This window comes from Eurytemora carolleeae, unplaced genomic scaffold (assembly GCF_000591075.1).
Source record: "Eurytemora carolleeae unplaced genomic scaffold, Eaff_2.0 scaffold206, whole genome shotgun sequence".
Taxonomy (NCBI): Eukaryota; Metazoa; Arthropoda; class Copepoda; order Calanoida; family Temoridae; genus Eurytemora; species Eurytemora carolleeae.
In genome coordinates, this window is record NW_019396213.1 from 81,697 (window position 1) to 96,679 (window position 14,983).

Consider the following 14,983-nt stretch of genomic DNA (forward strand, 5'->3'; position numbering starts at 1 on the left):
AAGGGGGGTTGAAAAAAAACTCACAAATATTCAAGCCTCAAAGGGTTATATTTAATAAACATGGAAAATGTACTCGTTTAAACTCAGTTGTACTTTTAAAGTTTATATCACCATTCTTTAAAAAAGTCATACAGACCTTTTAAAAGTTTTTTTACAAAGTCATTTACAAAAGACACATATTGTTTCATATATGATATTGATATCCATTTTAGGAATAATTCGGTTCAAATCATCTCTCTGAAGTCCTATTTTTTTAGGAAACTCAATAATATCTTTTTAAATAACATTTCATTCTTACTTCAAACTTTTATTCTGACAAATGACTTAAAATAAATTAATACATAAGGTTACAAAGTATCACATCTATATTTGGCAATTAATAAACAATATTTCTACCAATGTAACCTAACCTACAAGATAATATAACCCTTGCCGGGGCTAAATCATTCACACCATATTACAGTGTCTCAATGGCTTGAAATTTTCAACAAAAATTCACTAGTTTCGGCAAATTGTTCGATTTTTGTTAGTCGCCGATTTCAGTTTTTTGGACTGTAGCCTTGCAGAGAAGGATGAGTGGAGAGGGTCAGGTAGGGCTAACTGGACTATTCGGCGGTTATTGGGATCACTCGGAATCCAGGTTGCTAGAAGGGATCACCCGGAATTCAGGTTTCTAGTAGGGATCACCCAGAATCCAGGTTGCTAGAAGAGATCACCCGGATTTCAGGTTGCTAGAAGGGATCACCCGGAATTCAGGTTTCTAGTAGGGATCACCCAGAATCCAGGTTGCTAGAAGGGATCACCCGGATTTCAGGTTGCTAGAAGGGATCACCCGGAATTCAGGTTGCTAGTAGGGATCACTCAGAATCCAGGTTGCTAGAAAGGATCACCCAGAATTCAAGTTGCTAGTAGGGATCACCCGGATTCTAGGTTGGTAGGGTCTAGTTGTGTGAGGACTAAGGGTAGGGTTCAGTATGAAACGGGTTGACCCCAGAGTTTTTGTATTGCTAGGGATCATCCCAGAACTAGATTACACGGAGGGTTCAACCTATATCCAGGTCATTGGTAGGGCTCACCTACTCCTTAATAGCTTGTAAGGATCACACGGAAGAACAGGATTCCACCATCCCTCGAGAAAACACGTTGAACCAGGGAAACAAATCAGAATTTTAACATTTCTATTCTCCGGAGTTTGGTTTGGTTTGGTTTAGGTTTAGGTTTGGTTTGGATTTTTATCCGCATCCAATATAAGAAGATTTGCTGACGGCGAGCTCCGCCATCGACCAGATCCTGGGTTTGGAGGGAGGGAGGGGGACACCGTCCTTGACGGTAGGTTGGGTTAGTTCTCTCATATCTCCAGGTCCTACTACCCAACTACTTCTTTGGTCTTCTAGATCTGAAAAAAAAAATTAAATTAAATATTGAATAATATGATTCTTTATTCTGCCTACCATCTACAATCTACAATCTGCTGATTTTAGTTCAACTTCTACTTTTATATATCTTTTATTCTCAGTCGTTCGTTTCCTTGGTCTTTTAAATATTCAATTTGTATCCCCTGATTTAAGAATAACTTTTCGATCTCCTTTTTCTAATTATCCCCCCCCCCCTCCCTCCATCCGTTTGCATCTACCCCTCCCCTTTCTTCCTTTAAACCATCTTTACCTTCCCCCCCCCCTCTCATGTCCAGTTAGTATTTATCGGTCTGGTATATAGGAGGCGCCAGGACCCCCCCCCCCTCCCCAACCGTTACCAAACTCATTATGTCATTACTGTTAGAGATGAAGGTGAATAGGGGGGGAGGGGGGTCAGGCGGGATAAAATTTTGTTTTACATTTTTTAATGGTCTAAAGTAGCTTTTTCAAATAAAAATTTATCTATTTTCTATGTTTGTTATTCATTCTGAAATTTTTACTCATCACCCCCCCCCTCACTTACTAGGTGGATAATTGGAGCAAGCTAGCTTATATAGGCTAATTTAAATATCTGGGAGTAATCGCAAAACCAATACCCCACCCCTCCCCCCATGTTTGCCCCCATCTTGCCAAATCAAAGAATAAAAACCGGCAACATCTTAGTGATAATTTAGCTTCGAGCCATAGAGGGGTAAACCAAGAGAACACCGCGGCAAGGGGCAATAGAGATGAAAACCAATAGAGAACTCATCATCAAACAATTCCGACTTTAACACATTAAACACATTTCCCCTTTTCCATGTCAATTATTTGAACAATAATAAGGTAGATATCAAATTTTTCCTTAGATATGTGCAAAGTACAACAAATATTAAATGTTGTACATAAAGCAATATAAAAAACTCCAGCTATTAATGAATTTAATTAATATTTGTAATGTACAACTTGTCGTAAAGGTATATATATATATATAAATATATTTTGCTAGTTTAGAATTTCAAGTGTACACAAGGGACAGATAAACTTGAAACCTACACACAGCTCATTTTAATTTTCAACTCGACATTTAGCATATTAACAGCTCTAGACTTTGCCAGTTAACTTTATGCAAATCGGCTAGGTACGAAATTGAACATTGGTCCTAATATCAACGTTTTCAATTTAAATCCCATGTTTATGGACTTTCCCTGTGCGATAATAATATCTATCTATCTATCTATTCTTTTATTCATATATACATAACTATCGGCTATTCATAATTATTTTTAAACTATCGACTATCATCATCCATATATTTATCAATCTATTTTTTATCTTTCTATCTATCTATCTATCTATCTATCTATCTATCTATCTATCTATCTATCTATCTATCTATCTATCTATCTAATCTATCTATCTATCTATCTATCTATCTATCTATCTACCTGAATGTGATTTCTCCTCCTTGAATGAATGTTCCTGTAGATCCTCCTCATCTGAGACATCAACATCTTCATCATTTAATCCGTTCTTAGGCTCCCAGGTCATCTTATTCTCCTTCTTCAACCTTCTTCGTGCATTAGCAAACCAACAGCTAACCTAATATATATATATATATAAATTAAACCACCAGCTAACCTAATATATATATATAAATTAAACCAACAGCTAACCTAATATATATATATATAAATTAAACCAACAGCTAACCTAATACATATATATAAATATATTTAAATTAACTAGGCGAAGAACTTATTCAATGTAATAATCATTTAAAGGCTTTTATAGTTAAAATCAATTATAAACTAAATCAAAATCAATTGCTATGTTTGAGTAAAAATTTATTACAAAATTAATGAAAATCAATTGGAAAGTGTGAATAAAAATCAATTGAAAATTGAGTAAAAATCAATTGCAAAATTGGAGTAAACATCAATTACAAACTGAATGAAAATCGATTGAAAAATTTGAGTAAAGCTCAATTGCAAAGTTTGAGTAAAAAATAATTGCTATATGTACGGATTTGTTTTCAAATATGGCATTTTTATAAACGTGTTATTTAAAAAGAATTTTCAAAGTAACCTGTCAACCAAGAACCCCCCCCCCCCCAAATATATATTGGTAAATCTCCCTGCCAAATTTAAACATATAAATCAATGAATCCCTTGCAGAGAGAATAATGCGTCAAATTTCCCACTTTTAAAACAATTCCTTTGATTTATTATGACCCAGGTCCGCTCTCTTGAATAAATTGATTTTAAATTCTTATCAGGGTGCAGAATACCTCAACAAATACGATATTTTAAAACAACATAAAGGGACTGATCCCTAAAACAATTCCACATACCTGTGTCAGAGTCATCTTGGATATTATAGCTAACATGATCTTCTCCCCCTTGGTAGGGTAGGGGTTCTTCTTGTGCTCGTTCAACCAGGCCTTTAGGGTCGCCGTAGACTCACGTGTCACGTTCTTCCTTGTCGCCGCTAAACCGTAGGCGCCACCGTAGCCATAGGCTGCAAGCGAGGATGTGTCATAAGGATAATAGCCAGCGGCTGAGGCTGCAAGGCTACTAGAGGTCCAAGCAGCCATTTCTGCTGCGTCGCTGCTATTCTTTAAACTGTATGGATTTGCCTGAAAACACAAAATAAATATATTTTTTGCCAAATAAATTGTAAACATTTTCTAAAGATAAATAATAATAGTTTTCTTACCAAGGGGTTGTAAAAATTTTCCATGGAAAGGGAAGAATAAGGATTTTGTTCACTGGAAGAGTATGGAAGACCGGGCATGCCCGCCCCCAGGGCCATCATTGAGGAACCAAGACGAGGGTACGCGAGACCAAGGTTCGCGTGTTCAGGCAGGAATTGTCCTGGATCTAGATTATGTGGGATGCGTGAGTCTGCTAGGCTCACCGGAATCCTGGAAATGGTATCGGAAAGGGAGGTGGGGATTCCACGGTGGGCGGGGAGGGGGGATACAGCCCGCCCCTCCTCGCTAGAACACACAGGGGAGAGGGATGGGTTGGATATATTGGGAGAACTGGCTGGCACTCCAGTCAACATCTAAAAAAAAATAAAAATTAGATATTTCCTGAATGCCAAAAATGTTTATTAATAATAGATTTATGTGTATGTTGTCTATAATTATTGTCAAAAGTCGGCATCGATACACTTAATTATATAATCATTTTTAAATCATGTTTAAAATCAATGTTTTGGCCAGTTTTTTGCTAAAATGCATGAAACGCTTCAGCATGAAAAATGTGACTCGATCAATTACTCCGTGAAATCCAAAATTTGGTTTTCATAAACATGAAATTGACGTGAATCAGTGTTATAGTTTTGTGCTGTTGTAGTGGCGGCATTTGATTCAAGAGTGGCGGCAATTTTTTTGAAAAATCCGCGAAAGCAGAGACATCTGTCGGCTGCCGGTGGAACTCGCCTTGTTTAATAAAGCTAGATCCAGGAAAATGTGTTTGCGGATTTTAAACGATGCTGACATTTAGTTTTGGCGCTTGAGCCTATGCCAAGTTCTCGTATAATTAAATTCAAGTCAGGACTGATAATTCCACACTAAAATGTCAACAAATATTTGTGTTTTAACCTATGTATACGGATTCAAAACATTTCTTATATGTTTTAGCTAGGTGCTTAAAAACGTGCATTCTCTAATTTGACTAAAAGATTAAACTTTAAAATTATGCAATTAGGGTAGATTTCAGTATGTGCATTGTGCATGTTTTACCATTTTATTTAAAATAATAAAAAGCTAATTTTTAAAAACCCGTTAAAAATATATTTTCTGAAAAATACAAGACCCCCCCCCCCCATATTTACTGTGCAGTGCACACACACCTATAGATTCCGTTGAAATCATTAATAGTACAAGAATTCTTCAAATCATCAGTGTAAACCTTAACTTTGGGGGAAATATAAAATCTTTATGTCAATTTAGAAGTCGCCAAGCAGGATTTTAACTGACATTTTTCACAATTTTAATCAACTTTAGGGTCACGTTAATCTTTTATTAACTCCATGCTATGTTTGAAAGTAAGAATGTATAAACTGAAAAATGTAAATATTTATATTTTCAGTTTGGTTCGTATAGGTTTATGTTTATGGGTGTATGGGTAGACGTATGTTTTTGACAGGTTTATGTTTCTGCATCATTTGAATATTGCCCCTCCCCCCTCCCTAGCTTCATTACATCAGTGCGCACCCCCCCCCCCCTTCAACCCGTTATGCAAATGAGGTATGAAGATATATTAAGGAAAAAATTAATTCACAACCCTGAACCATATTTTACAAATAGCGAGAACTGGGCGGGGTTATAAGTTTGGAGGACTAGGGGTAACAAATATCATAAAAGAAGCAAAAGTATTTAAGAGGGGGGGATGGCAAAAAATTGCAAAAACGAAGTTGTGCGAATGTTTCTAAAGTATTAAATGAAAAAATAGGATTTTATGCAACACAAGTTTGAAAAATGTGAAAATATTTTTAAAAGCTTTAAGGAGACGATAACGTAACAAAGTAAAACTTCATAAGATTTAAAAATTACATTGAAAATTGGAAAAAGACTGAGCTCTGGCCACAAACTATGACTTTTTAATTTGTAAATCTTTCCAATCCGATGTCGTAGACCTTTGATGTTTCTAACTATGAATTCTGTTAAATCAAATCGTCGAAAATTAAAATATTAAAGGTTTACACCATCAGGGTGCAAAAATATAAAGATTAGAATCTTTCATTTTGTTGCAAGAAAATAGTTTATTTATAATTTATTAAAAACTAGTAATTCGGGAGGATTGTTTTGTAGAAATAGTAAAAAAATATTGTTTTTAAAAAACAAATTCTTTCTATTTGTAAAAAGCTGCAGAGAAATGAAAGCTTAAAATTAGATTTATAAATTAGTATTTCTGAGTTTTATATGTTATAACATTTATTTAAGTTTAAATTAAAATTTTTGCTTGATTGCATTGTTAAAGTAGAAATGTAAATTTAACATGATTATATTAAATGAGGAACATGAAACTTTTCTATGTTTAGCTTTTCATTATAATTTATACATAAAATATAAATGAACTTTTTAAAGGTAAAAATCTTATAGATTGAGCTTTTTTTTTAAATTCAAGCAATAGCAAATTATGAATTAAATGAAAAAGTTAGCTTTAAGGCCTTTTTATACTCAATTCTGATTTTTTTAAACTTTAAAATTTTTCAATCATTTTGAGCTAAGTAAATACACAAAACCCATCTTTACAACTACAAAAAAGTAAAGATTAAAATTTTGATAAAAAGATGAATTTAAACTGAAACGAAAAAATTATTTTTAAGCTTTGAAACTAACCTGAGAAGATGTAGGTAGTGCCGAACTATAACTAAACGCAAGATGTGACATATCTCTAAACTCAAGTCTTTATCAAGCACAACCATTCATTGTAGATTTATGCAGGCGCAGTGCTGAGAATGTATCTAAGTTTAGATCCTTATCTTATAGTCTATCACCTTGATTACTGTGCAGGGCAAGTTGGCTATTAAGAGACTAGTCGACGACTACGGCTGTGACATATAGCTGTGCTCTCACATGAAAACACTCGTCCCAATTATCACAAAGATGTATTACAAATGTTGGACAAGGAAACATGACCATTACACTGCTGAGCGACTAGAAACCGTGTCGGGCTGCGTGTGTCGCGGCCCGCGTGTACCCAGCCTAGATTGGTGCCGCCCGACTTATCAGCGCCGTTTTACACTCGCGCATTTTCACAACAGCGAATCCAGAGCAGTTTTGTCCAGGCCGGACGGTGGGAGTCCGGGCCGGGCGGGCGGGGGCCTCCGACCCGGCCTGGCATGTCTAGCTGATGAATCTTGACGCCTTCACACATAATGAGCAGGGTTCTGCATATTTAGCAAGTTTTTCTATTTGTTTCTTCCATCTTCCAAATTCTAAGTCCAACTAGCTGCCAAATATATTTAGTGTAATCTGTGTTAGCTGATAGTAGGAAAGTTAAACACACACTTAAGCTGAATATAAGACACATCACTCAGTTAACTAACTAACTATCTATCTATCTATCTACTCTTAATTAAGACTCATGAGGAATTAAGAGAATATATACCTTGATTAATTGATTTTAACTTTTAAGTAAAATCTATACTTAATAAAACAAGAATTAGTGAAACATTATAAATTTAATTAATAATACACTATTTTGTTTAAAATCATATATTTCAGCTTGGAAATCTTTTCATCCAACAAAAAAATGCCTGGTAATTTTAAATCAAGGGCAAAATCTTGGTGACAGCTCTAATCAGGACCAGTCTTGATATATATATCGCTGTGGATGTTCGAGTTTTAGTAATAAAAGATAATTTATAGACATTTATATTTTTTAAAGAACTTATTTTACCTTTTTAAATGTTTGTATATATCTGTAAATGTCAAAAAATATTAAAAAGAACAAAATATATAATATTTTAGCATTTCAAATATACACATATATTCACACAGTTATATATATAGTTAAACCAAGATTATTGATTGATGAGGATCCAGCGATCTGAAACAATTTGTATTGATAAATATGAAAACTGAGACGCTGTTTTGATTATTGCTTTATAGTTATAAATATATATATATATATACATTATATAGGTATTTAATATAGGAAATTATAACTGGACTCATAAAAATCCAATGATACTTTTTTAAACGAATTTCTGAAATTATTTTTTTAAACTTAAAAAAGATAATTTATAACTATATTAGTTTGTACTCTAGGTATCTGTGAAATATATCTTTACTAAAAATGTTTATAACTTTTTGATTTGTTTGCTAAGAAAGACATTAACCCCCCCCCCCCCCTCTGATATAACTAGAGAGCGGTGAGACCTGTAACCTGACAATTGTTTGTGTTCAATGTTTATCACTAGCTGGGTAAAAACTTAAAGTAACCGATATCAGCAAAAGATAAAGGTTATTATATATCCAACAAACGCTTTCGAGTTCTCAAAACAAAATCAAATAAAAGTATATTAGTGTTATCTATAATATTTATCATAGTCGTAATTATCTTAATATAAAATTTCCATCAAAAGTTTATGAAATTCGAGTTTTAAAAACTCACTTTGTTTTTAAATTAAACTTTTAATGGGAAAAGTTTGTTTTCTAACTCTTAGGTATATAATGGAGGAATTAAGAGGGCTCAAAGTCACAGTAGTAAACTAAAGAGAGAAGTGAAATCTAAAGCATGGTCTCTAAAAATTTGTTTAATGTGTGGGGGGAAGGGTGGGGGGGGTGGCCTTGATAGCACACAAAGATGATAAAACATTACCTAAGTTTTCACTTCTTAAAAAATTGCTTTTGTTTATTATGAATAATTTACATTACATTTTTGGGGTTTAAAGTGAGTGACTGTCTATGTAAGGTAGTCGAACTGAGTATGCAGTGTTGTGGAAAACTTCTTTCGGATTCATTTGAGATATATTAAACTTTTTAAATATCTGTAAATCCTGATTTTGAGCGCAAACTCGACGTTCAAAACTCCTACTTTGGGGGTGGATACGTTTTCAGAAGTTTTAGATGTGTCAAATGAATCCGAAAGAAGTTTTCCACAACACTGCATACTCAGTTCATCTACCTTACATAGCCGGTCACTCCCTTTAACCCTTAAAAAGAGTATTTTTTTCTTTTTTGGTACACTTGTGTAAAATGGGGATTTTTAAATTTATTTCATTATTATTCGTTTATTTTTCTAATATGAAATGCACTTTATGTTTTTACAAGAATTAGAAATGGTGTAATAATGAAACACGCACCTCTGCCCCTTTAGTAAAAGTAAATTCAACCTATTTGAAGTATAAAGTTTGACCACGTCAACCTTGTTGCACCGGCTAGTCCTGTCCATAGAGCTAGGTACAGTACAAACTAGGACCGGAAAAGTTGACCCGGCTCGGAAATTCAAATGTACTACAGCTGCCCGTAGAAACGCAATTTCTATAAAACTGTTATTAAAACTAAACCTTAGGTTTTAAAGTAAACAATCGGTTTTACTTTTTAAATATTTTAAATTTGAGCTTTTAATTATATTTAACATTGAGCTAATTAAAATTTAGCTTTGTAAATTGTAATTATTAGATTAAAATGGTGGTGAAACAAAATTTTTGAATAGCACTGCATACAATCCTAAAAACTGGCTGTTTCGTATAAATATAATTCAAACCAAACCGGCTTTTCGGTTAAAAATGCATGGTTCAGCTATATGAATTGAATATAGTTTTTTTTATCCATTTATTAAACATTTCTTTGACATTTAGAAGGTTTTATAAGAATCATTAAAGATTGAAGTTTGCATCTATGATTAGAACTGAGTAAATTTATGCAAAAATATAATTCTGAAACAATAGTTCGTCGTGTTGTAACAAACGATATTATTGTTAAAGTTAAAGCAAACGTTAAGAGAAAACAATTTTGCAAACAAACGCAAAAACGCAACGCCCATCTCTATCTAGCAAACATTTAATCTAGAATCCGTCATTTTCTCTACCCATTGTTCCTATGTATGCATGACTATGTTTCATGCTTGAAAAGTATAAATTTTGTAATTATATCTTTCGGCAACTTTATACCAGGCCGCAGAATCATTGCAGCTTTAGCAATTTCATTAACACTGTTTACAAAAGACAAAAATCCATTAATTTTTGCATCAGTTTGGCATGAAATCCACGGTTTATATTTCTGCCCGCTGAGTACTCCATACAACTGTGTACAGCCCTCCAGCTGTTCATGGGTCTTGGAGAAACTTTAGAATTCGTGAGACGAGTCGAGGGTTTTTCTTTTTTTCAGAAATTTATCGTTGGCAGTTTTTTTTCTGAAGAGTAGTTTACTGTACACACAGGTCACTTTTAAGTTTATCACATGTAATGTTAGTAAAAAGGTTCTTTAAAAAATATTAATAAATAATATGGATGAAAATATTGTATGTATTTCAAAATGTATAAAACTATATTTGAACTATAAGTAATACAACGTAGCTTCAAAATTGTGCTTTAATGTTAAACAATAACCTTAGCTTTGAACTTATTTTACATATGTAAACCTATTCTTATCCTTGTGGACATATTCTTATCCTTGTAAACCTATTATTATCCTTGTAAACCTATTCTTATCTTTGTTAACATATTCTTATCCTTGTAAACCAATTCTTATTTTTCTAAAGCAATTGTTATCTTTGTAAACCAACTCTTATCTTTGTAAACCTATTCTTATCCTTGTAAACCTATTATTATCCTTGTAAAACAATTCTTATTTTTCTAAAACAATTGTTATCTTTGAAAACCAATTCTTATCTTTGTAAACCTCTTCTTATCCTTGTAAACCAATTTTTATCTTTGAAAACCAATACTTATCTTTGTAAACCTATTCTTATAATTGTAAACCTCTTCTTATCCTTGTAAATCTATTCTCATCATTGTAAACCTATTCTTATTCTTGTAAACCTATTCTTATCCTTGTAAACCTATTCTTATCCTTGGTAAGCATATTCTTATCCTTGTAAACCTATTCTTATCCTTGTAAACCTATTCTTATCTTTGACGGGTTTTATCACAATATATCACTATTTCTAACACTCCACTAAATTATTCTATGTCTTCGGTAAGAATACTGCAGATTCTATTTACTGTAGCTTAGTTTAGGGTGTTTCATGTGTTCAAGTTTTGTAAGTCAGTTTTTTTCAATACCTTTTTTAAAGTTTGATCTTTTCCCGTATTCTCATATATATTTTTTTATCTTTAACCTTTTTTCTATCAATAATTGACTCAAAATTGTCCTAGTAAGAAAATTTCACGCTATAGGATATAAATCTTACATTTTTCAAATGATAATTCCTTTTAATGAAAAGCTATTGAAAAGAAAAACTATTTTAAATATGTAAATAATATGTAACTAAACAAATTCTCAATTTAGACTTACAAGAACCAAAAGCAAACTTGATTGATTGCCCATGATAACCTTTTTGTTCTCATCTTTTCCGAAAAAAATGAGTTGTGTTTGAAAAATACAATATTTTCACACAAATTATGCAAATTTTATGTTTTCTAAATATGTGGTGTACTGAATGCCAGATATATAGACAACTATAAAAGTTATGCATCAGATCTTAAGACCGCGTCGAATTTGAAGTGTCTCACGACTTAGGTTTTGAGATTTAACTCACCTACTCCCTTATACTTTTTTGTAGCCTTGGATATATTCATTTCAAAACTACGTTGTGCTTGTTTCTAATTAAAAAGGTCAGGAGCTTAAAATTGGTTTTGTATTAAAGCTTGCTTATTTTAGTTTGCAGTCAATATAAGACATGTTTTGAACCAACCCCAAAATCGTTAAAGAATTAAAAAGAAACCTGTGTTGGCTCTACCCCATATACTGCTTGTAAAAAACAAACTTATCTCTGGTTTGAATGTTATATGGTCAGTTTATAAAGCTCGTGAAGCATACGTTTATATATTCGTTACAACAAGAGGTTTGAATACAACAATATATTTGGATAAATAAGATAAGTATAAGCATGTTATCCTAGGAAAGATAGGCCTGGTATCAGGCTACTCCTAGTCCCTCCATTAGTTGTCTGTATATACATTCCTCGGGACATAATCTTATCATACCAAACCTTGTTCTACACCCTCACTCGTGTATTCTACATAACAAATATTCTTCACTACTTTATAAATAAAAAATAAACTTTTAAAATTGAGTCCAAACATTTTCTGCTTAATTTCTGAAATTTTTACTATGAAAATTTTGATAGGTTTATCCCTGGTGAAATCCATGTTTTTGGGGCTAGTATTGGGACTGGAGGCTGCGCGGAACATCTGATTTCGACCAATCAGAGACAAGAAAGCTAGGATTCTAGCCCGGCACACCAATACGCTTCTCTCATTGGTCCAAATTTTATTGAACGTAAAGCGGATAAGTGGTTGCCAAAATGTTTGAGCAAAAAGTCTAGTGGTTCTCAAATCCAAGGGGATAATACAATTATGCTGTTTTAGGTTCTGTAAATGTTCCTTTTTTACAAAACAATTTAAAAAGAATAAGAATTATGCATTTATTTGTTCAACTCCCCCCCCCCAGGGCCCGTCCCTCTTCTAGTCCCCCTCCCCCTCGACTCCCTATCCTTCTTATGTGTATACTGCATGTATACTACATTGAGCCAGTTTTGTCCCCAACCGAGTTGGTAAACACTAAGCCTATTAGCTGCATACATCTACGGAGGGGGGATGGAGCACCAAGGGGGGGGGGCGTCAGTAGGGGGGGGGGAGGCACCAAAAGAAACATGGTCCAAGGCAAGGAAAGTTAATTGCGGTTGCGTATTCTCTGCGTACATATTGAAACCAGCTCTCTCTGGGAGGTATTTGTAAACAAGAATAGATCCATCAGGGTTCGTTTAGTATCCGAGGAGGATAAAAGTATTTAATTTTGATAATTTACATAATAGTTTCCTATGACTAGAATATTTCATTGATTTTTATGTGAAGGATGCAGTAACATCCGTCTTGTGTTTACTTTACAGCCCAGAGACAGTACACTGCAGTACAAAAGATACGTACATCTCTGAAATAACTATCTTTACATTATAATTCTTTGGTCCAAATATTTGTTGCAACCCACACTCTCTTTTCTCATGGTTTAGGTTTAGAATTTATTAAGTTTTGTTTATGCAGATTTAGACAAAAAGAATAAGAAAAAACTTTATAATGTGAAAACTATAAAAGTTATAAGGAATAACAAAGAAAAACAGTAAATCTTCTGAAACTTTCAATTTGGTGAAAAATTAATAATGATAACTTTGTATGTTTGTCAAAATAGACAAAAATTTTCAGAAAAGATAAAAAAGAAGATATTTTATTGGAAAGAAATAATTTTTGGAAAATGTGTAAATTTCACGCTAGATTGTCATCTTATATGTTTTCAATCATAACTTCACTTATTGAAAAGCTATTTGAAAATTTCTAAATTTCTAATATGTTAACAATATATTATATGCTTTTCTCATCACCAAAGTTTCAGTAGAAGTAAATATTTCCATTTTCTGATAGCACCGATTGAAGGATTAATAACACTAATTGGATAAAGAGATAGATAGAAAGATAGATGTTACCGCCACACTATTTCTATTGGTTCAGAATAGACAACAAACATATGACTGAGCCCTGATTGGATCAGGCGCTAATGAACTCGGTATACAGGAGGGTCATACTTGAGTTAAATCATAACTGGAGGAGATACAAAGTGACAATGTTGCATAAGTTTGACCTGCTTTGTTTAATCTTTAATCTTTTTATATAATCCTTAGAATACATCTTTTTACCCGATCCTTGTTTTATAAGGACATTTGTCATCAAAAAGAAATTTATTTTCAAATATTTTTTTTGTATATTTAAATTATATAAACATTTTTCTTAAAAATCGTAACGTTTTTTTTTTATTTTTAAGCTTCTTTCTAAGACGTAAGAGAAAGAAGTAATGAAGTAGAGAAATGAAACCAAGAATTATTAAAATGGAATATTTGTGTACTAACTGTACCCAATTTATAAAAATTCATAAAAACAACACATGATAAAAAAGTTTCTTTCTACAAATTGATTTTTATACCCAATATAACTTTATAAGATGTATCTACCAAAAATCCTCGTGGTCTTATCCTATTAGACATGAAATCATACTTCTCAGTCTGAGAGAATTCTGTAAGATTATCTATAAATATCTACAATCTAGACAACCAGTAATGCCTTTAGTTTTGATTTTATGCGATGATAAAAATTATCCGGTTACATTTTAGAAATTCAAAACATTTTTCTTCTTTTTCTCCATAAATCTTCAAAAAGAGAAGTTATGATTTAATAATTTGTAATATCAATATTTTAAATCTTCAAAAAGAGAAGTTATGATTTAATAATTTGTAAAATCAATATTTTAATTTATTTTAGTTTGACATGACCATACCTTTGTCAATAAGTAAAATTGTAAAATATAGGACACATTAAATTTAAAATAAATGTGATTTTTCTATATAAAATCACTTCCTATTTATTTAATAAAAAGTACGTACGTAAACTCACATTACATTTTGTTACTATTTCTTCTTTATACTCTCTTAGACAGCGCAGTAAAGTTTTGCGCATTTCAATTTTTTACATATTTAGATAATTTTATAATTTGCAATTGATGTAGTTCTGTATTTTGATTTTATGCCTGCATGCTTAATCTACTTTACCCATGGCAAAAGGAGAGGGGGGGGGGGAGGTTGTAAACGGCATGGCTCATAGCCTCACAGTTAGGACAATTATTTCAAAATGTTTTTATCTACCTAAATATTAAAATTAATAACTAAAAACCACTCAAGTTTTCAAACCTTACATTTTAGTGACAATTTCTATAAAAACTACCCCTCAAACTTTTTCATTTATTATTGTTTGCAAATACTATTAATTAAAGTAAGACAAGATTAAAACAATCTCTGGCTGTGTGTCGAGTAATTATGTTTACAGGAACTGTGAAGAGGTTGCGTGGTTTTCAGAAAATA

At 32.6% G+C, this 14,983-nt stretch overlaps 1 protein-coding gene across 1 annotated transcript; it reads right to left on the minus strand.

The window, feature by feature from the left end:
• Nucleotides 1-291: 291 nt before the first annotated feature.
• On the minus strand, nt 292-7,307 carry LOC111698321 (homeobox protein caupolican). The gene is made up of 5 exons (XM_023468633.1): nt 6,748-7,307; nt 4,113-4,463; nt 3,748-4,032; nt 2,843-2,996; nt 292-1,396 (listed from the first exon to the last, which is right to left on the minus strand). The coding sequence occupies exons 1-5, from the start codon at nt 6,796-6,798 to the stop codon at nt 1,233-1,235; spliced, it is 1,005 nt and encodes a 334-aa protein (XP_023324401.1). The 5' UTR covers nt 6,799-7,307; the 3' UTR covers nt 292-1,232.
• Nucleotides 7,308-14,983: the final 7,676 nt, after the last annotated feature.